Source organism: Hipposideros armiger, unplaced genomic scaffold (genome assembly GCF_001890085.2).
Source record: "Hipposideros armiger isolate ML-2016 unplaced genomic scaffold, ASM189008v1 scaffold_71, whole genome shotgun sequence".
Classification (NCBI taxonomy): domain Eukaryota; kingdom Metazoa; phylum Chordata; class Mammalia; order Chiroptera; family Hipposideridae; genus Hipposideros; species Hipposideros armiger.
Window position 1 is genome coordinate 2,468,097 of NW_017731421.1, and position 26,232 is coordinate 2,494,328.

The 26,232-nt window shown below is 48.3% G+C and overlaps 1 protein-coding gene across 4 annotated transcripts in view; it reads right to left on the reverse strand.

Moving 5' to 3' along the window:
• The window catches only part of ABTB3 (ankyrin repeat and BTB domain containing 3), a 297,350-nt gene that overhangs the window by 19,003 nt on the left and 252,115 nt on the right, over nt 1–26,232 (reverse strand). For 3 of the 4 annotated variants that reach the window (XM_019642631.1, XM_019642634.1, XM_019642632.1), the window contains exons 5-12: nt 20,860–21,025; nt 18,555–18,644; nt 16,520–16,621; nt 14,458–14,551; nt 14,210–14,345; nt 13,287–13,507; nt 11,565–11,743; nt 1,627–1,732 (exon numbers count right to left, since the gene is read on the reverse strand). In XM_019642631.1, coding sequence (XP_019498176.1) covers nt 1,627–1,732; nt 11,565–11,743; nt 13,287–13,507; nt 14,210–14,345; nt 14,458–14,551; nt 16,520–16,621; nt 18,555–18,644; nt 20,860–21,025 — 1,094 coding nt within the window. The remainder of the gene's footprint in view (nt 1–1,626; nt 1,733–11,564; nt 11,744–13,286; nt 13,508–14,209; nt 14,346–14,457; nt 14,552–16,519; nt 16,622–18,554; nt 18,645–20,859; nt 21,026–26,232) is intronic. The other variant, XM_019642633.1, reaches the window with a different exon arrangement.

A 26,232-nucleotide genomic window follows, 5' to 3' on the forward strand; every position in this document is an offset into this window, starting at 1 on the left:
TGCTCTAATGAAGATGTAAAACACTGCCTGCTCCCTATTCCATTCGGAATTCCAATGCTTGGCAAAACAAAACAAAAAACATGTACCCTGCCCTTAAAATTGCTGATGAAAGGCATCTCAGTAAGTTCAGGAGGAAAAAAAAAATGTTCCTTTTTCTCCTGTAGTTACAGAAAAGCAGATTTGATGCTGTGCCTTTAAAACAGCCCTTGCAAATATCTGCTCTAACAAAGGTGTCTTGTGAGACACCTGGACGTCAGAGAATTGCTATGTCGTGAGACTATAGCCTTCAGTCTCTAACGTCTGTTAATTTGACGTCTTATTTGACGTCTAAATTAACGTCTGTTAATTGGTCTTTATAATTTGTTGCGCTTATATTTTAATTAACACCTGTTTTCTACAAGGTGGAAATACTTGTGGTTTTGGTACATCCGGGTTTGCCCACAGAATGGGTGTAAAGAAAAACAGGCGACCTTTGACTCGGCTGCTAAGGTTTTCATTTGGCAAAAACGTTGTATCATTTATATGAACCAGTTATTCATGACAGGAGCAAAACCACTTTAAAATGGTTCCATGAATTCAGCCTTTTCACTCAGTTACACTAGCTCACCTGTTTCCAAAGTAGTGGTTTTGCTAAAGAGTAGAATTTTCAGATGCTTCCACTGCTCAACCATTTCCCCATCTTTACAAGTAAAGGAGCTAGGAAGAAGGAAAGCTCCCCAACCTTCACTGTAAGAGGAATCCTCTATCTTTAATATTTTATAATTCCCCAGGCAGCAAGGAGACAGGCCCCTGCAACAGAAAGCTCATGTTTCAGGTTTCAAGGCAGCTGAATATGTATTTTTTTTTTGTTTTTCCTGGGCTGATCCACGGGGCTTCAGCAGCTGCAGGATCCTCTCAATGAAATCAGTGCCTGATGGAAAGGTTTTCTCCTGGAAAATCCCAGAAGCTGGGACTGCAGAATGGTGGGATCACAGCTTCTGGTGGACTTGGGCTCAGGCTCTGCAGAGCCTTTCTTCAGCTGTGACATAGGATGACTGTAGCGCTTGAGGATGCTTGAGATAGGGTAGGTCAGGTGCTCGGCTTAATGCAAGTGTCCAAGAAGAACAGAAAGTGGTTATTTCTACCAGTCTCCTCAGCTCAGGTAAGTTCCCCTCGTATGTATGTGGGGGTTCTTGTTCCCAAGTCCTCCTAGTTCCCCATAGAAGGATCCCATTAGAGGAACACTGCTGGCCGGTCACTGTCCTCTGCTCATTTCTCCTCAGGCAGGAAGAGGGACATCTTAGAAGGGAGAGGAGATAGGGAAAAAGCTGCCATGTACAGCTCAGCCTGCTTTTGGACTCCACCTGCCTGCAGGGCTGGGGAGGTCTTCTTGCTGTCACTGCCTGTGACTGTGGGAGAAAAATCCCTCACTTCCAGGAAGGAGGTGTTGGTGAGTCTCCTTGTCCCTCCTCCTGAGGTATATTCTCCATGTTATCACATAATAAAGGTGATCTCCTGATCTCCTGTATCTATCTTGTTTGTCCTTGAATAACACCCCCCCCCCTTCTTTTATGGCGTTGGTTTCCTCCGTGTCCTCAAATCACAACGCAATAGCCCACTGAAGGGCAGGGCCGGAGAAACACTCACCCAAGCGCGAGGTCTGCTTCCGTTTGATCTCAGTGAGCTTGGGAATGGGGTAGGGCCCATAGCAGTGAGTGAAGATGACACACAGCTGCTGGCTGATCACTTCGTTCTGCGGGGGGGAAAAAAAAAAGAACAGCTCACCTTGCTGGGGGCCGTGCACGACCTCATCCAAGCTGTTGCCAGGAATGCGTCCCCCCAGGCTAGAGGAGCCCACAAACTCACTATAGGTTCCAAGAGAAATTGCCCTGGACATCATATAGTCAGTTTTCCCTGCCAGGCCCTGGGCTGCTTGCTCTGTTTGTCTGCTGTCTATTTCTAGTGAATTCATTGGTGAAAGATTAATTTGTAATTAAATCCTTCTCTCTTGCCCTAATCGTTTACTATCCATTGGAAAGCAGGTTTTGTAACTCATGGAATGGAAAATAAGTTTCTACCCCAAACACTTATCAATACTCCAAAATTCTGGAAGCAGATAATTATGCTGAATTTTGATCCTGTGACTGTGTCTCCATCACCAAGGTACAAATAAATGGTCCTGATTCAGCTTTCTTATGAATTTGATTCTGGTGCTGCGGCATTTCGGGCTCAGAAGTGCTCAGCTGAAGCACCTTCTCCAAAAAAGGGGGCAGGGAACGGTTGTGCCACGCAGACCCACAGCTGCCACTGATTGCTCAGGGACGAAGGAGCCTGTTTCTGATTGATCCCTGTTCTTCACGTTTTTGCCTCTTCCCTGTGGGGGCCCAAAGCTGTCCACCAAGCTCCCTCCAGCCACAGGTATGCAGGAGAGCCATGGATCACAGCATTTGGGTGCCTTTTATTGGGTGAAGGGGGTTGAAACTTGGGGCCCCAATGGGGGCGTTAGACAGACATTTATAATGTATTTTAAAATGTAGGTTACAACACAGTTTGTAGCATGTATTCTGGGAAATAAAACCCTACACATATATTTGGATTGACAGGTATTTATAAAAAAAGGTCTGGAAGAATATAGTAACTACCTTTGGGTGGGATTATGTTTTCTTTTTATCTAGATTTTCTACAACAAACAAGTGTTGCTTTTGTAATAAAAACAACAAATTTTATTTTTGATTTTAAAAGATGGGTTTGGGACAACTAACGATGTCAGTGGTTCAAGCTATTCATAAATCTATTTCTTTGTGTTCTCCAAAGCAGGATACAGCTCGGCACATGAAAAGAAACTCCAACCCTTTGATTAAAGTGGATGAGATCCCAAAAGGTACCATGTCACTTCAGACGGGATCCACAGAGGTGCCTAAGGGGATACAATTACACTGGATGGAAAAAGGGACTCTGCTTTCAAAGACGATGCCTTAATAAACAGAGTGTGTTAAATTAGCTCCTGTGACTTAATGCAAAGTGACTGTCTCCTGGCTTCAGGCAGTGGCTCTCAAAGGGCGGTCCCCTTACCCAGCAGTATCAGCATTGCCTGGGGGCCTGTTAGAAATACTGATCCCCAGGTCCCATCCCGGACCTTCTGACTCACACATGCTGGGGCTGGGGCACAGCAATCTGTATTTTCACAAATTTTCTGGTGATTCTGATGCTCCCTTAGGTTTGGGAGCCCCCGGTTTCATGTACTGAAATTCTGTCTTGGGTTTGACCTGAGCTGGGGGGCTGTAAATTAGTTTCCTCTGGTCTAAAGCTCTGCCACTCATGGGCCGGCTGAGTGGCTCAGTTGGTTAAGAGCTCGCTCAAGAGTTTGAGCTCTGATCAACAGTGGTTCGAGTCAGCCCGAGCTGAGCAGCCGTGAGCTGCCAACAGGTGGCGGGATGGCTCAGCTAAAAAAAAAAAAAAAAAAAAAAAATAAAGCTCTGCCACTCAAATGTGCTCCACTGATCGGGCGGCCACAGCAGCAGCGTCGCCGGGGAGAGTGCCGAGAGGCGGGCTCGCACCTGAGGCCCACTGAGTCAGGAGCCACCGTAACACGTCTGCACGGGATTCCCGTGGACACGCATGTTTAAGAAGCCCTGTGTGGTGGGCAGAATTATGGCCCCTAGAAGACTGCATGCCTGAATCCCTGGAACTGTATCATGAGAAATCCCGCTGGCGAATATGTTACCTTAACAGAGCAAAGGGGACTCTGTAGGAGTCGAGTTACTAATTAGCTGACCTTAAAGAGGAAGATTATCCTGGATTATCTGGGTGGAGCCTTCAAATTTTTTAGAGGCACAGAAGGAATCCAGAAGAGAGGCGGGATGCTGTACACCTGAAACTAATATAACACTGTATGTCAACTACAACGAGAAAAAAAATTTTTAAAAAGAGGGAGAGAAAGTCAGAGGGATTGGAAGCTTGAGGACTTGGTGTGCTGCTGCTTGAAGATGGAAGGGGCCACATGGCGAGTGTCAGAGGGAAAGCAGGTTTTTAACACTAGGAACAAAATGTGACCCCCCAGCTGACAGCCAACAAGGAGATGGGACCTCAGTCCTACAACCACAAGGAACCGAATTCTACCCAAACCCAAATGAGCTTGCAAGTGGATTCCTTCCCAGAGCCTCCAGAAAGAAGCACAGACCTGCTGACACCTTGATTTTGGCCCCATGAGACCCTCACCAGAGAGCCCAGTGGAGACACTGTGCTTGGACGTTAGACCCATGGAAACCATGCGATAACAAACGGGTGTCTTCTTCAGCCGCTAAGTCGTGGTGGTTTGTTACTGCAGCCATAGAAAGACCACTAATACAACTCATGTAGCGTGTGCCTCAGGTGCACATTTCATCATCCTTGAGACCCCAGAGTGCCAGACACACTGTGGACGCTCAATGAGTACTTGCAGATCATAAAAAAGACAAGGCCCGTGCTCTGCAAGATGCTCTGTGCAAACTGTCGGATGAATAGTGCTGGTCTCATCTGTACCAGGGTTTGTCTTGTGAGCCTTGCTGATGAGTCAGCCCTGTCTCATCTGCTTGGGGTGAAGGAATGAAAATCCGTTTCCTGGACTTGGTGGCCTTTGAGACGGGCCTGAGTGGCCAGTAGACTCTTCTGTGGGCTTTTTTTTTTTGGCAGGGGAGGGATGGTGGTGGTTGCTTTCTTTCAATTCAACATTACTTATTAAGCATCCAGGAGGTGATCTGCTCTGTGAAAGGAGCTGTATTCAAGGAAGTTAAAAGCAGGCAGGGCAAGACCCTTCCTCTCCAGGAGGAACTCACAGCTCAACCTCACCTCCTTACTTCAACATGTGGCCTGAAGAAAGCAAAGACAAGGTCTGGCCATGTCGGCTCCCAATGGACAATCCTCAAATACTCAACCATTATCTGGGAGGAGCAAAGCTGCCCACTCCTAAGTGAGGGCCTCCCATAGTGACTTGATTTCAAAGAGCACTGCAGTCTGGAAAGAGAGGTGGTGGTGGTGGTGGGGGGGAGTGAATTTGTGTTGGAGAAAGCTGATAAACACTACCTCACCCAGGTAATCAAGGTCACCCTCAATGGTGATAATTCTTATTGACAGAATGTACCTTTGATAAGATCTGATAAGAATGGCACTTTACCTCTGTGATCTTCTTCCCCGAAACCCATAGCCTCAGTCTACTCTTGAGAAAAACATCACATCTTCCACTAAAGGGAATCCTACAAAATACCTAACTAGTAATCCACAAAATGTCAAGGTCATCAAAAACAAGGACAGTCTGAGAAACCGTCTCAGACAAGAGGAACTGGGTCCTTAGGACTCGGGACTGTGTGGCCACACAGAACTAAAGGGAATGATGCAAAATTCTTAATCCCACAGTTCCCAGGAGACTCTCAGAAGGAGTTCTGTGGATTTCAGGGCTGACGTCTTTCCTCTCATTCTCTGCCCCTCACTTCTCTCCTAAAAAGACACCAAAAGTTTTTTCTTTGGAAAGGGGTGCAAGGATTGTCCCAAAGGTCATTTACAGGTAGCTTAGGCAGGGGTTCTACACAGTGGTAAAAACATGGACCAGATGGAGCTGGGGCCCCATCCTGGCTCCTCATTTATTAGCTAGCTCTGTGACCTTAGGAAAGTTACTTAGCTTCTCTGAGCCTTGGCGTTCTCTTCCAAACTGGATTTAAAACACCTGCTTGGTGAGGTTACTATGAGGGTTAAAAAAGATAATGCATCACAATATACCATTAGGTTGAACCAAAGGAAAGTGTCAATATTTCACCATTTCTGAACCCCCAAAACAGCAATTTCTCATAGCTAAAATTAATCTCTATTTTTCTAGATTCTAAAATGTCAGAGACTTACTGGCAGCTGTTAGGAAGAGGAAAAAAAACTCACTGCAATAAACGTACACCTCCATTTTTAAGACCCATTTCAAATTGAGACATGCAAAACGGTGAAAAAAAAAACCCCTGCATCTCAGAATCAAGAGAATGTGGAATTACTGTTACTTTCCAGGGTCACTGGCAGTGAGTTCTTTGCCTCAATCCATCATCAACAGCGATTCATCCCTACAGATGGGCCCTTCCCTTGTGGAACATACTGGGCTGGCTTGTGAGCAGTGAGCCCCTCTCTGCTGGAACACACCTGGAAAAGGTAGAGGTGGGAAGGTTGTACAGCCCCAGAGGGATTACCTAAGGTCAGCACATAGCCTGGAGCCTGTCACACACCCTAGTGAAGTTGTGTACAAGATGAAACTGAACACACAATGAACTTAAAGTGCTTGAAAATCATCGCCCTTTTATTTTGATATGTACCTTCTATTCACCGCAAGTGATGAGGGTTTTCTATTTATGGCAATAATATGTTTCCCTTCTAACTACATTTAAGGGAAGGTAAAGATGATTTAAAGAAAAATATTAAGTAATTAATAACCAGTAAAAATATTCTTTAGGAATAAAAGGGAAATCAGACATTCTTAGATGAAGGAAAACTAAGAGAATTTGTCATCAGGAGACCTACTCTAAAAAAAAAAACACAGCAGAAGGGGGCCAGCCGGGTGGCTCAGCTGGTTAAGAGTTCGCTTGGGAGTGCTGGCTCTGAGCAGCAGGGCTGCAGCTCAGATCCCACATTGAGGGCCAGTGATGCTTGCCCTCTGCAGCTAAGATGATGAAAGGCAGCTCAGCCTGGAGCTGGGCTGCTGTGAGTCGCAGGCGACGGCGTAGGCTGCAGTGGGCTGCCGTGAGCTACATGAGTGGCTGGCTAGCGTGAGCAGCTGGCAGCCGGTGTGAGCTGCTGGGAGCTGCTGTGAGTGGCCAACCAATGACCAGCGACCGATTGCCCCAACAGGGAAGAGCACAATGATCGTACCAACATAGGCCAGTGAAGCAACATCCTCCACAATTAGGCTGAAGAACAAAAACAGCAATTTGTCTACTGTTCCCCTTCCCCGATTTCCCAACGCTGTTCCCCTCCCCCCAGTTCCCCAATAAAATCTTAAAAAAAAAAAAAACAGCAGAAGGAAGTTCTTGAAACAGAAAGGTAAGGATAAAAGAGGGAGCTCCGGAACATCAGGAAGGAAGCAAGACTTTGGTAAGCAAAAATATGGACAAATACAATAGGCTTTCTTTTTCCTCTTGTGTTTCCTAATTATGTTTGACGGTTGATGCAAAAATTATAACAGTCTGATGTGGATCTAAATGCACGTAGATGAAATATTTAAAGATGGTTATGTCATAAACGGGGGAGGGGGAAGGGACATAATGGGAGATAAGGTTTCTATACTTCAGTTGAAGTTGTAAAATTATGACACCAGTAGATTTTGATGTTATGTATATATAATGTAATACATCAAGCAACCACTAAAAAAAACCTATACAATGAGATATACTCAAAAACACTATAGACAAATAAAAATGGAATAAAAAAAATGTTCAAGGGCTGGCTAAGTGGCTCAGTTGGTTAAGAGCTCGCTCAAGGGTGCGAGCTCTGAGCAACAGGGTCGCTGGTTCGATTCCTGGCCCAAGCTGAGCTACCGCTGAGCTGCCAACAGGTGGCAGGATGTCTCAGCTAAAAAAAATGTTCAAGCAGTCCACAGAAAGGCAGGAAAAAAAGAAAAGAGACACAAAAGACAGAGCGACCACACAGAAAACAAAAAAATAAGATGGCGGATTTAAGCCCTAAAGTATCAATAACTGAATAAAATATAAATGGTCTAACTATTCCAATTAAAAGACAGAGATTGGCAGAGTGGAAGAAAAGCCCAACTACATGCTATTCACTGGAAACTCACCTCAAATATAACGTTATAGGCAAGTTGAAAGTAAGGATGGAAAAAATATCAAACATTTATCAAAAGAAACAGGAATGGCTATATTAATATCAGATTAAGGAGAGAGCAAAGAAAATTAGCAGAAGCAGAGAGGGGCATTACACAATGATAAAAGGGTTAATACACCAATAAGGCACTGCAGTCCTAAATGTGTGTGCACCAAATAATAGTACGTGAATAAAAAACTGATAGAACTGAAAGGGGAACTAGACAAATCCACAATTATAGTTGGGGACTTTAACACCGCCCCCTTTCAATTGATAGAATAACTAGACAGAACACGTATAGGCTATAGAAGAACGAAACATCACCAGCCAGCAAGATCTTATCGACAATTATAGAACACTCCACCCAATGACAGCAGAAAGCACATCTTTTCAAGGGCCCGTGAATCCCATACCAAGATAGACCATATCCTGGGCCATATAACAAATCTCAAAAATTTAAAAGGACTAAAATAATATAGAATATGTTCTCCAACCACAGTGGAATCAAACTAGAAATCAATAACAGAAAGATAACAGAAAAATCTCCAAACACTGGGAAACAAAGTAACACGCTTCTGAATAAGCCATGAGTCAAAAAAAGAAAGTTTCAACGGAAATAAAAAATACACTGAACAGAACGAAAACGAAAATAAAACACATCAAAAGCTGTGGGACACAGCTAGAGGAGAGCTGAGAAGCAAATGTATAGTATCAAGTGCATGTATAAGAAAAAAGGAAAAGTTTCAAATCAGTAGTCTAAGCGTCTACCTCAAGAACCTGGAAAAAGAAGAGCAAGATAAACCCAATAGGATCTGACCGCAGGAATATCACCCAGGCTTGGGGAATGCCTGACTTCACAGTTGATCACATAAGCCTGGTATACGTGATGTGTAATACCACATCTCACCAGTAGGGGTTGCCATCGAACCCCACGTAAGAACAAAACGGACTCTTGAATGCGCCATCCTCCTCAGACTGCCCCTTCCTACCAGCAGCTGCCCCTACCCCACCTCTGGTCCCCCAACCCTGGATGATCACGACAGCGGCCTGGGAGCAGGCTCTAGTCCACACATCCTAGCAATGGCCCCTCCCTTCTTCCTGGCCCCCAGCGGCTGCTGTCAGAGCTGTTGGCTGCCCTTTGGGGCGCAGTGGCTAAGTGGGGCAGGAGGGGGCGGTGGGGTGCTAGCAATATTCTATTTCTCGGTTTGGGTGCTGACCGCACAGATAGGTTTGTTTACCTTGTGAAAACTCATTAGGCTCTATAAGTAATGATCTGGAAACTTTTCTGTATGTATGTCATGTCTCAAAATAAAGTTGACTTTAAAAATCCATAGATTAGGTTTACTTAAAACACAGGCTGCCTCAGCAATTTCTGGAATTCCCACTATAGCCTGAAGGAAAAAAACCCCAAACAAAAACCAATTAGAACACCAGTCCCTGGGAACAGAACTAGGAATGTTTTTCATTAAGGTGGTTTCTTAGGTAATTTCAGGTTAAAGCCTTCTTATTTATTTTCAAGTTTGGGGGGTGGCGGGTGGTGAAGGGTGAGAGGCAGGGAGCATTTGGTTTTGAAAGCTTCCAGCAGGTTTCGCTCTAAATGGAACTGCTGAGGCTCATTACGCAACGGCCCGCACATCTGCTCCCATTTTGGGTCTCAGTGGGACCTGACATCAAGCACAAATCCGGCCCGAAGGGGACCCTGAGATGCTGGGCTAAGGATGGGACACTAAAGGGAAGACCTAATGGGACCCCAGGCCAGGTGGCCCGGCTCAGAAAGCAGCTGGGCTGTGTCGCTGCCTTACTGTGGAGCCACCCCTGCTGCCCTCTTCACGCTCATGGGCAGCCCAGCAGCCAGCCTGGCAGCGGGACCCACGCTGCCTTTTTGGCTCAGGGGTCTGTTTCCCCTGCGACTTCACAGGCTCCATTGCCTTAGAGGGATCCCAGAGTTCCACAAAGCCTGTTCCGAGGCAAAGGGGTAAGAGGCTGGGGGATGGGCCAAATTGCCTGGGTTCAGTCCCAGCTCTGCCACTTACCCGCTGTGTGACCTAGGGCAAGTCAGTCACCCCCTCTGTGCCTTGGTCTCCCCATTGGTTAAATGGGGATAGGAATAGTGCTTGCTTCAAAGGTTGCTTGTGAAGATTAAATGAGTTAATCCTTATAATGTGCTCAGAATAGTGCCAGGCGCATGGTAAATAGAAACTACATATTTTAGTTTAAGAAAGTCCTCATTTGTGTCTTGAGACAGTTCATTAGAAAAGGGTTCCAAGGTCAAGTGAGTTTGGGAAACACCTGATTGCCTTTGTGAATTAGGCTATTCAAGGCTCTGCAGTGGAGAAATTGGGATAATCCAATGTTATCCTGAGGAGAGGGTGCTGACGTTTGGCTGGTTACATGTTGGTATTCACAGGCTCCTGGTATCCAGGCTGCAGTGAGGCAGGGGGAGGGGGTGGGGGTGTGTTAAATAGTTTGACATCATCCCTGCTGAGGGGATGGTCTCTACAGAACACTCCTTGGGAAATCCTGGAGGGAGCACATCCCCTGGTGAGGCCATCGTTATGATAGAGATTATAAAGCACTCACTAAATGGCAGCGACAATTTGAAGGGCATTGGCTCATTTTATCTTCACAACCAGCCTAAGAGGTTAAACTGAGGCAGAGGGACGTTAAGGAACTTGACTGGGGTCACAAGGCTGGCAAGCGGCAGGGCCTGGTTTGAACTCCTGTAGTTTGGCTCCAGAGCCCAGGCTCTGAACCACTGTGCTATCCTGTCCTCTGTGGCCCCCTGGGAAACCTTGGGGGCATGTTATGGCTGGGGCACAAACTCCTCATAGCCTAGCCTCTGAAGCAGACTGGTCCCCCTGGTGCTTCCACAGCCACAGTGGTGGGGCCTTTGTCACCCTTGACCTGGGCTCTCTACCCTGATGGCTGGCTGGGGGATGGGTACACACACACAGCTGTCCATTCTCAAAGTTCTCCACCCCCCCAACACACACACACAATGCCACACGGCCCACTGGCGGGGACTGGGTGTCTGTATGGTATCACCCCCTAAGTGACCCCAAAGAGATTTTTAAGAACTGAGGGCACAGTAGCCTAAAGGCTGGAGTGGGGTTTTGAAATCATTGTAGCATTTCCCTGCTGCTGCGAGTGCAGGTACCAGCAGGAGTTAGAGTCCCATGAGGAAGGGGTGACTCTCAAGGGATCAGTGCTGGGCTTACCCAATCCTCTGTACCCGAAAAGCCTTCCCCAGGGCCTGACTTCCAGGAACCTCGGCAGGGCCTGTACCCTGTCCATCTAGGGTGCTGCACCCATTTCCCTCTGCCCGCGGGACTCCTGTCTGTCCGTCAGACCTGCTCTAGTCTTGGCACCTCAGCGACCCTTCCCTGATCATCTCACACCTCTCAGGGCCTGGGCCACCCAATTTAACATTGTTTCATAAACCACCTCAGATGCCCTTGGGGCACCCATGTTGGTATTATCTCCCAGCTTTCGTGCAAGTTCCCTGGGTCAGAAGTTATCTTTCTACTTTTGTGCCCAAGTGCCTTGGAACATAACAGCTGTTCAACAAAACAGCTGCTCCACAAATGACCGCACAAGTAGCTTCAGCCAGCTGGGGTACACTCCACCCCCCACACCCCCACCGGTGGCCGTAACCACAGAGATCCTACCCGAAGGGCAGATCAGGCTAAGGGACCACCGAGATGGCAAACCTCCAGCTTAGTCCTTTGCCGATGACCACAACAGCATTAAAGCCCTCGTACCTTGCTCGCCTTCAAGATCTCAAACATCAGGGGCAGGCCTTGGGTGATGAGCTCCTCCGTGTATTCTTCCTCCTGAATCGTCTTAAACTCCTTTAACAGGCACTGGATGAGAGGCCGGCGGTGCTGCTGGAAGGCGATCCGTAAGGACTCCAGCCATGTGTGCAGGGTCCACGGGACACCTGGGTGGGGGAGGTACAGAGGGGGGGGAAGGGCGGGGAGAGAGGGCAAGGCAGAACACAACCAAAAGAGAAGGCATGTTTTGACGGAAAACTTAGCCTTTCCCCAGGACATGACCAAATGATGAGACCAAAAGAAAGACTTGCAATGAATAGAACCAGTGTTGGTTTTTTTTTCCCCCCAAGAGACTTTCAGAAGTTGAAATAAAGGGTCATAATTCAATTCCCCTCACTATGCATGTCCATTTCTGCATGCTACTCATAGTATCATGGGCTGCATTTCCCAACATGTAATTATGGTGCAGAATATTGGAATTATTATGCACATAGCTTATGCCTGTTACACACTTCTGAGTGCTGCCTTCATTTGTCTCCATCCCCTCAGCTTTCTGGAGAGGGAGTAGCTCAGGGAGGGGCAGTCTTGCCCAGGATTGGATGGCACATTCATGCCCAGGTGAGAGCCGAGATCTGGTGAAACCCACTGGTGGGCTCCACCATCTACTGCTTTGGCTAAGATGGATATTTACATCTGATTTAGGAGACGGGGAGGATGTTGCAGCTGCTCCCCTGTGTGACACGACATTTCATCTGCAGGCACTTCACCAGGTCTTCCTCCTTTCACAGAAACCTCTCCAGCAGCTGACTGCTGTGATGTGCTTCTCCCCTCTCGTGGTGAGGCAGATGAGAGAACACGCGCATCTCACTATTGTGTATAACAAGCCGACCATTCAGTCTTTAGCTGCATCGTCATGCTAAGCAGGCTCTCAGGGCAGTGGTACAAACCTCTCACATACTAATCAGCCGCTCCGTAAGACAGGCCCGTTTCCACAACAGTGTCAGGGGGCCCCCGTCTCAGGCCCTCAGTCTACCTGGACCTGCCACACCCTGTATATGAAGCCTAGACTAGGTCCCGCCGTTCCTGTGCAGGGGGGCTAATGATGCTAGACTGGTGATGGCTGGCCTAGCTTGGTGCCCAGGTGCATGGAGGAGATGGCTCTGGGCTGTCACACTCAATAGCCACCCCAAATTTTCCTGAGAGTGGCTCTGATCCCCTGAAGCACAGTGGGTTGAGCCCTGGCAAGGAAAAGACACCCTCATTCCCTCGTTGTAGCTGCTGCCTGGCCGGCCGCAGCTTCGTGCATTTGGGTGCTCTCAGCAGCGATTCCCCAACCACTGGGAACCACCTGGGATGATTGTTAAATATGGAGATTTCCAGCCTTTCTCCATCCAGACCCTCGACTGAAGAGCCTCTGGGTGTAGGGCCTGGCAATCTGCATTCAGACAAGCTCCCAGGTGATTAAAATGCCTAACTTCCCAGGGTCCAGAGTTTGGGAATCATAGAAGGATGACCCGAGGATGGGTCTTTGGGGCTGGCAGGATGTTGATGTCAATGGGGACAGTGTGGGTGTCTTAGCCTGGAAGTGTTCCAGTGAGTAAATGAGAAGTTCCCTGAGCCCACATGGGGTGTGTGTGTGTGTGTGTGAGACAGAGACCTAGAGCTGGGCAGTGGTGCCGTGCTCCGCGGTAAAGGGTGCTCAGAACTGACCTATGCTCCTGATATCAATTGTGACATCCACGTAGCCATGCTCAGCGCTGTGATACATGGCTTCCCTCAGGGCTCTCAGTTTGGCCTTGCTGTTGCGGCTGGCGCACAGGGGGGGCGGGGCTGTTTCCGCCAGGTCAGTCCCCTCAGCCAGAATCTCTTCCAGGGACAGGATATCACTCTTCTCCTTCTCTGGCTGAGCGAGCAGTTTGCGGAACACATTCCTGTCAATCATAAACCCAGAGAGGAAGACACTCAGAGAGGAAAGGGCTTTGCCGGGACAGGGAAAGTGGGGTCACCACTTGCTTGGGACAAGGGAATGATGGGACCAACACTGGGGTGGTGGTTTCGGAGGCCTGACAATGGGCACTGTGTTTTCGGGGTGGAGGAGATGGTAGGGCACAACTGGCCATGTTTCCGCAAAGACAACTGGAGTTAAGGGTTTTCCTCAAACATCTAATAGAAGGTTCTAGAACTCGGCCCTTGTAACCGTCAGCCTGTATTCCCCCCACCGTGAATTTGCTTTACTTGGGGTTATGTGTCATAAAATCTGATGGGGTAAATCCTAAAGGAATGGTAGATAGGAAGTAACCAAACATGAAGGGTTTTATTATCTTTAAATGGATTTTTCTCACTTCACTTCAGAGACGTGATGTAGTCTGACTAACACTGGCCAACAGTGATGTCTCTGTGAGGTGAATGCTGGTCGGGAAATGACAAAACAAGCCAGTCTGAGTGGATGTGTGCTGCACGAAACTGGCTCTTAGCAAAAAACTGGAAGTGAAGGCCACTCTGGCCAGGCTGGGGCCTGGACTGCCTCTGGGCCCCACATCCAGAGAGGCAGTGGGTCTGGGGTAGGCCTGGGAATCTGCATTTTTAACAAGCACCACGTTGGGACCTTGTGACTTTGGCCCGTCCTAGCCTACCTGTGTCCGTGGGCTGCGGCCTGGCTGAAAGAGTTCATATCACCCTGGGGGGTGGTAGAAATTCCATTCCTGTACATGGTTCCTATCAGGGGGTCCGCGCCACGCTCCAACAGCAAACTAACCAGCTCAAAATTGCCTGCAAGCCCAGAGAAGGGGGTTTTTATAAGAGATATAACAGCAAAGACACAGTCACAGACACATCGAGGTGGTGGAGACCCTCGGCCAGGGCGAGAATCAGCAACTCTTACCTACGGCGGCTGCGAGCTGGAGGGGCGTTTCCGAATAGTTCTCCTCGCCATGCTCCACAGAGCCTTCCACCTTGGCCCCGGCATCCAGGAGGAGCTGCGGAGGAAGAGTGGCCACTGAGATGTTAAAAGGACATGCATTGTGAGGAGGGGGTCAGAAAAAAGTTGGTGGAAATCGGTGTAAGGCTAACGTCCTGCTCTCCTTCTAGGTCAGTAATCACGTGCACAGGGTGAGGGGAATTGTACCTCGAGGATAAACTGAGAGCCTCTCGTATCTTCTAGAGCCTGTGACTGCCCGAGGTGTGGTCCAGGGACCAGCATTATCGGCATTACTTGGGAGCTTGTTGGAAACGCTGGCTCTCAGGCCCCACCCCAGACCCACCGAGTGAGTCTGCATTTTAACAAGCTCTCTAGGTGATTTATGCGTACATCCATGTTTCCAGAAGCCCTGAGCTAGAAGGCCACTGCACCAGCGTGCTGGACGAGTTCCTTTTTGGGTCAGAGAGCATTAAAGTGGTCTCTTAGAACCACAGAATCAAGAGTTCTGAAGGACTTTTGGGACCACCTGGGCCAACCAGGACAAGCATCCCTTCTAGAACACTCTGGCTAGCTCTGAGGATAATTCAGCAGATGCTCAGCTTCTGGCTACAGGGTCAATGAATAAAAAGTGGCAGAGTGAGCTTCTTGGCATTTTGCTTTATAGGACTCCATTCTGTGCACCCCCTAAGCTATCTGGGCTTCTTAAAAAGTGAGATTCTGTCCTTGCCAGATCCTCACTTGCGGATAATGTGCTGTTGCTGATGTGAAACAGGAGGAGCGGGTGGTGGTGGTGGGGGGTCTGCTTTCTTTATTACTTATCCGGGGCTCCCTGAGGGCGCAGCCAGCAGGGGGCTGCCCCCTTGGCATTCCACAACTTATGCACCTGCACTGGATAGGTGGTCTGACTTCCGTTTGGCTTTGCTTGGTTCCTCACGGCTCCTATTCCTGATTTAAAGGTTGGGGATGCCACTGCCTATTAAGGGATGGCATCCGAGTCTGCCTCGCCACCCTCCAACCCCGTCTTTCTTAGATTCCTCTACTAGGAGTGGACTGGGCATGGCATTCTGCAGGCAGAAGACAGGTCTCGGTGTGACCTGTCACACACTCAACCTCCTGAAACGTGACTTTGGATCTGTCTTCAGGATTCCCATGACCTAGGAAATAACAAAGGGTTCCTGTGGAATTCCAGCATTGCCTAGTGGTCCCTGTCACACTATGCCCTATCCTGCACACTTCTCAGAGGCTTGGACCACACAAAGGAGGAGAGTTCCTGATGTCCCCAAAGCTTAGCACTACCTATGGGGTCAGCTGTGGTCATGGACCCGGATGTTGATTTTTCTTTTCCGACAAAGTGAAGACCGTGTTTAAAATCTAGAATGGACTAGATGGCTATTCACTGGACACCAACTCTACAACAGCCAGAAAAGGTGCAAGCAATACACATTTATGGGCCCCAAGGACCTCGGATGAGGACATCTCTCCATGCTTGGGGAGCTGTTTCAGAAGACACATGTGAAGGCTCTAGCTAGATCTCCTGGATCCAATTCTCAAGAACAGGGATCCAAGCAAGTGTCTTTTGGAACGGTTGCCTTGGTGACGTGAATGCGTCTTTCCACTGGTTGGAAACCACTAGGCTCTACGCAAATGCCAGGGTCACGCCTAAGGGGAGGTTCTAAGGTCTCACACCAGCCAAGTTTTATGTTCACGTTACAACAAATAAAATGAACCAATCCACAAAAACCACAGCTCAGGCCCCACCCCCGAGCAACCGGGAACAATTTCGTAGGTTGGTCACTCTGTGTGTGAGGCTGCATGTGGGTACATGATCCTTTCATATTGGTTAAAGCCGGGCCATATAGATCATTACATGTAACATTTTCATTCAGATGATATAAATGTGCTATATTTAACTGCAATTAACCAATATGAATCTCTTAGCAAATATGCATGCTGGGAGGGGTGCAGATTTGCATAATGGAAGAGGTAAAATTAAAGGTCAGATGTGGATAGGGAAATATGTTAATACCTGAACTACAGGAATATGTCCATGCAACACAGCAAAAGTCAGAGCCGTCCAATGGCGGGTCTCGGGGTGGACGGATGGATATTTATGAGGAGTACTGACAACCTATAAACAAATTGAAGTTATTTTTAAAATGTGACCTTCACAATACTTAGACTAGCAAGTCTGACCTGTCTGTGGTTGGGCATGTGGGCTAGAGACATCCTGAAGGTGCCTTGGGAAATGTGGGCGATGTGGGGTAGCTGAGAATAAGGATACCTTCGTTTCTCACCTGAAAGGAAGTAAATGGATGACTTCTGACCACCTACCTCTAAGGTGCCTTGGAGAAGCTGTCATGGTGGCTACTACGAGCCAGCCTGTCTCCTCTTTCTGCTTAAGGAAGGGTTGTGGTTCTGGGGACTACAGGATATCAGATAGCATGAGATGCCACTACCATTACATCCACACTTTAGGGGACATTCCTGGCGGTGGCAAACCCCAGGCAAGGGGAGGTCTCCCAGCGAAGACCACCACCCATCTGATGGAGGAATGTCACCATCAGGTCATAGCTCACTCCACACTGTCCTTATCTTACTCTTCTGCTGGTTTCCTGGTTGACAAGGACCCAACCCTCATGCTACTGGAAACGGGGCATAAAAACCTACCCTGGACACACCATGAATGAGCACTCTGATATTGGCCTTTTGATATAGGTGCCTCAAAACAGCCCAGGCCAAGAGACAGGCGCAAGGCAACTTAAGGTTGGGGACCTGTAGAACTGGCACCCGCACATGGCTCTTCTCCCAAATGTTCCTGGGACCATGTAGCTGCGATGCCTGTTTTATTCAGAGCAGTTGAGTTCACTCATCACCCACCGGGGAAAGGCCATGAGCTGGGGGCCATGGGATGGGCTAGGGAGGACCAGAGAACCCCACCAGGACCCAAAGCTGAGGAGCCCTTGCAGGGGTCTGTATAGTGCTTGGGGATTCATAACGGGGGAAAAAAATCCCCAATACTTGAAACTTGAAAGATCCAAAATGGTTCTGGATCCAAAACTATGTCTATTGCTTGCTTTCCTCAGATAAATATAAATCTCACTGAAAAAAAACAAAACAAAAACAAACCCAAAAACCAAAACCCAAAAAACCCACAGTACTAAGACTTCAAGAGCATCTAATTTTGAACTAAAAAAGTTTCCCAGGGTTGCTGAGCTAGGACTGCAGCCCATCTAACTTCCCAGCCTCCAAGTTTGCCAATGTTTGGCTGCCGGAGAGAGTGGGTCATAAGACAGCATAGAGCACAGCAAAAAGTGTGACTTCACCTACCACAACTCTTGTCGGGGGAGGAGACCCATATTAACTGAGTCCCAAACTATGCCAGGGAGTCTCTGTATTTATTTCTTCCAACAACTCTTTGAGATGGATGTGATTATTCTCCCATTTTGCAGATGGGGACATCAAGGCTCAGAAGGTGAAACCACTTGCCCAAGCACGAAAGCAAGTTACTAAGACGCGGCAGTTTCAGAATTTGAATCCCAACGTCAAATTCTAAAGCCTGTAGGGGTGTGCTTTTCACTATACCGCACTGTCTCAAGAAAGCTTTGCCATCAGCTTTAAGACCTGGGCCTCCAACTCTGCCAACCGGGTAAGCCAATCAAGATTTGGTGGGGGAGGGGGAGCTGCACCTCAGCTCAGGGGCCAGGGGCCAGCTTTGCATGAGGCAGAGGGAAAGGGCTGATGGCGCAGGAGAGCTCTCTCTGCCCCGATCCCAGAAGGAATGGATCAACAGTAAGAAGCAGAGACTCAGGAGAGCTGATCCAAGGAAAAGCTGGAGCTCCTTGCAGGATTGTTGTCAATGAATCATATAGGCTGGCAGCTCTGAGGAGTTTGGTTGGGCTGGGGCCTTGGGCTGGAGGAAATCCATCAGGTGGTCTGACCTATCTGCTGGACTGAGCGTCCTCAGTGGTGGCTCTCGGGGAGAAAAAAGCCCCCCCTCTCTTTGCTGGCCTTTTCCTGGGGACTGCCAGGCCAAGGGGCCTTGCAGCCCTTTGCACCCTCACCTCCACATTCAGGTCAGCTCCGGCATCCAGCAGCATCTGAACCATTGCCTCGTCCCCACGGACGCAGGCGTACATCAGGGGGGTCATGCCCTGCGGTGAGTTAAAAACCAGAGAACGGAGAAGGTTTACAAGGTGGCTGTGTCACTTGATAATAACAAATGGAAAATCTTACTTGTGTGTACAGGGCTAGGCTTGTACTCAACACGTAGCATGAAAAAATAAACAGCCCTATGATACATACGGCCACAATCCTCCATATTTTGAAAACCAAAATGGGGGCCAGAAGGGAACATAAATTGCCATTTTTGCATTTATCTTTGCTTAAGTTGGAGAATTTTTGTTTGTCTGTCTTAGGGTTCAACAGATCTAAGAGTGTTAGCTAAAACAAGTGGCTGCTTTCAACTTACAGCTCTTAGGAACTTTCTGGATTCTGCAACATCTAAGCTATCTAATTGACAAACACTGTTTCCTTGATATTTTCCTTTTTGCAGTAGAACAAGTGTCATCTTTACTCCATATGAGCTGCTGGTCGGTGTCAAGGATATTGGATGCCTCTGAGCATGTCCTCATCACTGACACCTGGTTTCATGTTATCATTTATAAGCAAAAGGTAAGCGAATGAGGAATCACTTTCAGAATTTCCATATTTTCCCATGGCTTCTGCATACTACAAAGTACCACAACCAACAGAAGAAAGGGATGACTTTTTCAATAAACAGTGTTGTAAAGGCAGTTATGGAGGGAAAACATTCAAGTTAGAGTTTTATCTCACACCCTACACACAGCAAAATCATTTCTAGTTTGATTAGAGACATAGAGAAAATAATTAAAACCATAAAAGACATCTAGGCATAAAAGTAATAAAAGAAATAACAAAGGAAAATCATAACAGCATTGAGGACATAAAACTGAAAACAAACAAAATGAAAAGGTAAGCAATAAACGGAGACATATTTGTCACATAATAATACAGTTATATGCCTAAAATGTAAAGAGCTCTTCTAAGTAAAGAAAGACAGGGGCCGGCCGAGTGGCTCAGTTGGTTAAGAGCTCGCTCAAGAGTGTGAGCTCTGAGCAACAGCAGTTCTATTCCTGGCCCAAGCTGAGTTGCCGCTGAGCTGCCAACAGGTGGCAAGATGGCTCAGCTTAAAAAAAATAAATAAATAAAAGACAGTAAAGCCCCAATGAAAAACACGCAAAAGGTAAGTAAAAGCTCAATAGGGAACACATATATCGTGGGAGGGTGTGCATAGGAAACAGTCTCTGGGAAAGCAATTTGAGATTGAAAACCTTAAGAAACGTTGATGAGTTTCAGCCACTATTTCCACTTTTAAGAATCTCCCTAATGAAATAATCACAGATTTGAACAAAGACGTGTGTTCAGTTTAGTTAGCTCAGCATTACTGATATGAGTAATTAGAAACAACCTAAATATCAAACAACTGAGGCATGGTTCACTGAATAAATAATATGACCATTTTAAGGAGCCATTAAAAGTGATTCAACATATTTAATGATCTTACAAAGTGCCTTTACCAGAAATACTGAAAAAACCCCAAGATATAATAAATCCTTGTGTTTAAGAATAATATGAAGTGTGTGTGTGTTAGGGCTCTTTGGTGTTGCTCAGGGAAATTATTAGCTGCTATCCGTTCCCTGGGACGCACTGCATGAGCTGCCCATGTGAGAAGCAGCTCCATCTGTCCCTTATGACTTTCCATCTGGGGCGTACATTGAAAACTTGTTTGTCTTCTCTGTCTATGACATCTTCACCCACAGGGGGCGTCTCCCTGATTGGTAGACCCGCCAGCCTTTCACTGTACCTCTGTGTCAGTCACTTGGGGGACAGACAGCTGCCTATCTCTGAGATGCCCCTCTGAAGGTCCCCCAGGATGACTTCTATGTATCTTAAACATACCCGGAAAGTTTGGTGAAAATCTGCCTGGACTTGTTCTGTGATGCAGTAACAGGCAGGCAGGCCGAGAACTAATTTTAACCACGCTGGAAATAGAACTTGAAGGACACATACTAAATATAAATGATGGTTATCTGGGTGATGGCATTATTTCCTTGCTGGAATAGGCCTATTTTTCTGTATTTTCCATTTCAGCTGCAATGATCATGTGCAACGTCTATAAGGATGAACAAGGGTATTTTTTATATTTTAAAACCAAAAAAAAAAAAAATCACCCTAGTCACCAGCAGGGGGAGTCTCTGTCCAGGGCGTACTGTTTCTCTCTTGCCAGAGGGCCATGCTCATGGAGAAAGTGGGGGTGCCTGTTTAGACACTCAGAGGACCCTGTACCTGTTCGCTCATGGTGTTGATCCCATCAGGCCCCAGGAGAGACACTGCTTGCTTCACCAGGTCTGTTCGCCCACAGTTCAGCATCCGGAAACCCAGGTCCTGCTTAAACTTGGCTTCAATGGCCACTGCGTCCAACTTCCGAGAAGCGAAAAAGCAGTCGTCAGCCCTAGGAAAAGAGAGATGGTCAGCTGGGTGCAGCCGCTATCCCAGGGACTGGTCCTGGAAGGCCACAAGAGTTAGGAAGCACCCGGGAACTGTGCATTTGCTTTTCATGTCAATTGTCTCTTCTTAGACTCAGGTTAAAATATGGATGTCTTGACCCTTTGTCCTTTGTAACTGCTTCTGATCTGTCCTGTCTCTCCTCTGTGTTCCCAGCATATTGAGCAAAGTATAAGAAAGGCTATTATTTACTGAATGTTTCTGTCTGCTAAACTCTTTACATGAATGAATTTGTTTAATCCCCACACAACCCCAAGAGGTAAGTACTGTTGTTACCCCTCTTTTAACCATGGGGAAACAGACACCGGTAAGGGACTTGCCCAAGGCCACACAGCCAGCAAGCCAAGCTGGGATGTGAACCAAGGCAGTCTGTGGAGAGCTGGACGGGGTGTCTGCTGTGTCACCCTGTCCCCCATCACAGCGCACACTGTTTTTTTATTTCCTTGTCTGACTTCCTGTCCAGGCTGGGGACTTCTGAGAGTAGGGGCCTTGTCTAATGCATATCCGTATCCCAGTGCCAGGCAGCACACAGCACATGGAGGTGTTAGCTGAACGAACCCAGAATGGGTGGGTTCTCTACATTCACAGCAAAAGCATGGCAGAGAACTGGCAAGAGGCAATGAGCGCACAAATGTGCTCTGGGTGCACTGGGACCCAACCCAGCCGGGAGAGATTAGGGAAGGGTGGGAGGACAATCAACGGACTCAAGGTGTTACAAACTCTGCTTATAAAGGAAGATACTTCCTTCTCACGGTGAACTGATCGATCAGTGATTAAGTCAAATCGCCAAGCATTCATGGAGTATCTGTTTGTGACAGGCTCTGCTCTAAGTGCTGCAGACACAAAGCTAAACATGTCCTTGTCCCTGCCCCCTGGGGCTTCCTGCCCGGAAGGCGAGAGGGCACAGGCACCGGTCATTATAATCCCATGTGGTAAATGCACTGATGGAGGGATCAGAGACAGGCACCAAACAGAGCCCTGGGGATACAGCATGGCTTCCTGGGGGAGGTGACCCTGAGTTGTGTCTTAAATAAGGAGATAGGAGGAGAGAGGGCAGGACTTTGAGAAGGGCTAGCACGAGCAAAAGTATGGAGATGTGACGTGACAGGTGAAAGGCGGGGAGAACACACACTTCTAGGCAGAGGGCCAGAAGCCGAGGGTGATGAGTAGGCAGGGGCTAGATTACAGGGGAGCTTCCCTTATTACTTAAGGCCCCAGTCTTAATCCTTAAAAGCCACCGAAGGTTTTCATGCAGGCAGGGGATGACTGGATGGCTGACTCTGGTAGGAGAGAGTGGAGGATGGGTTTGAGGGGAGCCAACCCTAGAGGTAGGGAGACGTGTTAGTGCTGAATGTCTAAAACGAGCCAAAACGAGCGGAACGGACAGAAGCAGCCGAAGTGTGAAGCGCCAAGGTGCTGAGTGAAAGCAGTGGTTGCTGGTACGGCGCAGAGGTTGTGGAGTCCACCTTCTCCACACACAGGAGCCCATTTCTCAGATTACGGCCCTTGCCCCGAGGCTGGGGAGCCACACACTTGCGTCAGCTGGAGCCAGTGCTGTCCCAGACCCCATCCTGATCCTCTTCCCGCTCATTCAGACGGTGGAAACTGAGGAAAGGAGCCAGGTGTTCAGAATTCCTCGTTCCATTCCTGCCTCTAACGAACCCACTTCGTGGCATAAGGAAGGATTAAGTTTGTGGGGGGAACTACCTTTTTCTTTAATCCTTGGAGGAAATCAGAGAGGCTACTGTTCCAGAAAGTTTATGGCACAAAGAGTCCTGTTCATCAGTAAGGCTGGGATCTGGGGACAGGACTCGAGGGGTGAACCACAAAAAGAGCCATAGGAAGTGGGTGGGATGGGTGTGCACTTGACCCTTCATGGGGTTCCTGATGTATCATTTCTCTCTGATGACAGAGGAGCCTTGGGCCCAAGGCTATCCTGAAATAGGAACCCAGTGGTAGGAGATGTTAGGGCTCCCCACCGGAGACTCTAGGAGTTTGCTTCTGGCCACCAGGGGGAGCTGATGCAGCCAAGGTAGAATCCAAAGAGAGACCCAAAGCTTGGTGTTGACAGGGGGTCTAATCCGCAGACACGCTTCAGGAACTGTGTGGGCTCCACACACCTATGTGTATGAGAGCCCTGGGAGGAACTAAGAAAGGTATTTAGGGGCCCCAAGTCGACCAGGACCCTGGACTCCAGGATTAAGACCTTTCAATGGCAGGTGGAGGAGCGAAGACTACCCCGTAGAGCTCCCCAGGTGGTGCGGGAGGGATGAAGGACCCGGGCCTGGTTTCAGACCACAGCATCAACATCCAAGATGTGAACTTTTGGGGCACAGAATGGGGTGTGCCATAGGGCCCAGTTCATGGGGCTTTGAACTTGGGACGCTTATTGCAAGGGCTCCAGATTTAGCAAATATTGCATGGGACACACATACTAACGTTGAACTGTTGATCTGAAATTGAAATTTAACTTTTTTTTTTTTTCCAATCTGAGAACGGGCAGAGCCACTTGCCATGATCCGAAACAAACACAAGAAGACACCATGGGTCCTGCGGAAGTGTAGACAGCACCTAGCTCCAGGGGAAGAGGGGAGACCAGCGGTGTGGCCGCAGGCTTCCTGCAAAGGGCCTATGTTCCCTGAAGGTGGTTAAGAAGCTTCAGGCCAAACGAACAAGACAAAGAGCAGAGGGTGGCAGCAGCAGGGCGGGTCCTGGGGGCATACCTCACAGAGGCTTCTGCAGAGCAGAAGGAGGGGGTCTGCACCCCTTCATTTGTACTGAAGTGTCTAGAGCCTGGACTGGGCGTGTGTGCAAATCTCAGGGAGGTCTCAGATGTGAATCACTGTAAGGCAAACTTGTCTTCTCACAGACCACTGTCTAATTCTGGAGGAGGTGGCTTTGTGAAATCAAGAGCCTCTTTCTTGGGAGCAAAGATGCTGTGAACTGCCATTGTCACTGAGTTTGCAATTTCCCCTTTCCTGTCTGCTATCTTCAATGCTTGACTGATTCTCGCAAATAAGCATTTTTTTGTTTTTCTGGAGTCAAGCTAAATTCCACACGACTGGATAGATGTTACCTACTATGTGTGGGCAACACGCAAAGGAGGCTAGGGGGAGGGAGACGCAATGCCCACCCCCGTCCGTGTCCGCTGCGCTCCCAGGCGGCTAACCTGGTAATTCTAAGGACATCAGAAGCATTTACCAGCTACAGATGCCCTTGACTTTAATTGGAAAGAGACAAACAGCAAGAAAATTACCGTAGCTGAGATGCTGATGATAATAATTGTTATTATAGGAAGCTGACATTTATTGAATACTTACTATTGACATCTAAGCTCTTTGCATCATATGATCTTCAAAAGCCCATAATGAAGGTGCGATTAGAAGCCCTATTCGGGAGAAGCCCTACTCTGGACACTGCCCGAGGCACAGAGCTAGTCAGCAGCAAGCCAGGATTCCACCGGGGTGATCTGACCGCCCCCCCCCACCCCAGCAGGGGCCGACACTTGTCCATCAAGCCGGCGTGCCCGCATATGTAACTGCCTACTTGAGCGCATCTCTTGGATGTCTTCCAGACCCCCAAATTTAGTATGCCCCAAATGGAACTTTGAATTAACATTCACCTCCCACCCTCTAAACTTGTCCCCCAGTCACCCCATCTCCATAGCTGGCACCACTGCCAACCCGGGGGCCTGAATCTTCTCTCATGCCCATATTCATTCTACCAGCTGTTGATTCTGCCGTCCGAATCCCCAATTCCAAATCCACCCACTTCCTCGGCCTGCATCGCCCAGTCCCTGGTTCCAAACACCAGCACCTTTTGCCTAGGTTATTGCAGTAGCCTTGTCACTGGTCTTCCTGCCGACCTTCTCTCTCTCTCCAAACCGGCTATTCCTCAAGGGAAGAGTGTGCTTAAAACGTAAACAGGCCCTGTAATGCCGCCGCTTAAAACCTTTCAGTGCCTTCCCACGTGTGAGGAATGGGCTTCAGCTGCCCACGCATGGCCTGCAGGGCCCTGCCCAGCTCTCCAAGGCGTCCCTTCCTCCTTCGCTCGGGCAGCAACCCCCCTCTTCCGTTCCTTCAACAAGCCAAGGTCTCTCCTGCCTTGAGGACTGTACGCCTGCTGTTCCCGCTCTTTGAATGCCCTTCCACTGGCTTTCTGCAGGGCTGGCTCCTTCTCACCCCACAAGTATGAGTTTGCAGGTCCTATCTAAAGGAGGCCTTCCTTTTCTGACCAGGGTATGCTCCTTGCCTTTACACGCCCCATCTCCAGGCCAATTTCATCCTTCCCCTCGTTAGCACCTCTCACCGTTTGTGACTATTGTATTTACTTGTTTTTACTTTTTCTAAAAAAAGATTTTACTGGGGAACTGGGGGAACAGTGTTGGGGGAATTGGGGAAGGGGACCAGCCAAGTTGTTCTTCAGTCTTTGTTGTGGAGGGCGCCAGTCGCCATCTGGCTTCCTGTCGGCAGCTTGTGGCCTCAAAGCTCAACATGCTGTGTTCAACCTTAGTTGCGGGTGGGCGTAGCCACCATCCCATGTGGGAGTTGAAACAGCAGCCTTGTTGTTAAGACTGCATGCTTTATCCACTGAGCCATCAGGGCAGCAGCTCAGCTCAAGGTGCTGAGTTCAGTCTTAGTTACCGGTGGGCGTAGTCCACCATTGAACAGGCAATCTTGTTGTTATGCCAGCTGAGCCATCTTGCCACCTGTTGGCAGCTCAGCAACAGCTTAGCTTGGGCGCAGCGTCACTGGCCTATGTGGGAATCGAACCGGCGGCCCCGTTGCTCAGAGCCGCGCTCTTAAAACAATTCTTAACCAACTAAGCCACTCGGCTGGCCCAACTTAGTTTTACTTTTTAAAACATTTTCTTTTTCCACAAGAATGTCAGACTCCTTGGGGACGGGGCCACATCTGTCTTGTTGTGCCTATCTTGTACAAGGTCTGACAATTAAGATTCCCGAACTCATCCTAGAAAAAGTGCTACACACCTCATTGCTGAATATCACTACGGTCACCTTCAAAGGACTCCCTTTGGGAAGCTGTGCACCGATGCCAGTGCCTAGTCCACCCTTCAAAGCAATTTTGGAACTCTTTTTCTGGAATGGCCATCAGAGCTGTCGTCATATTACCCTTGATATCCTGAATGTCATCA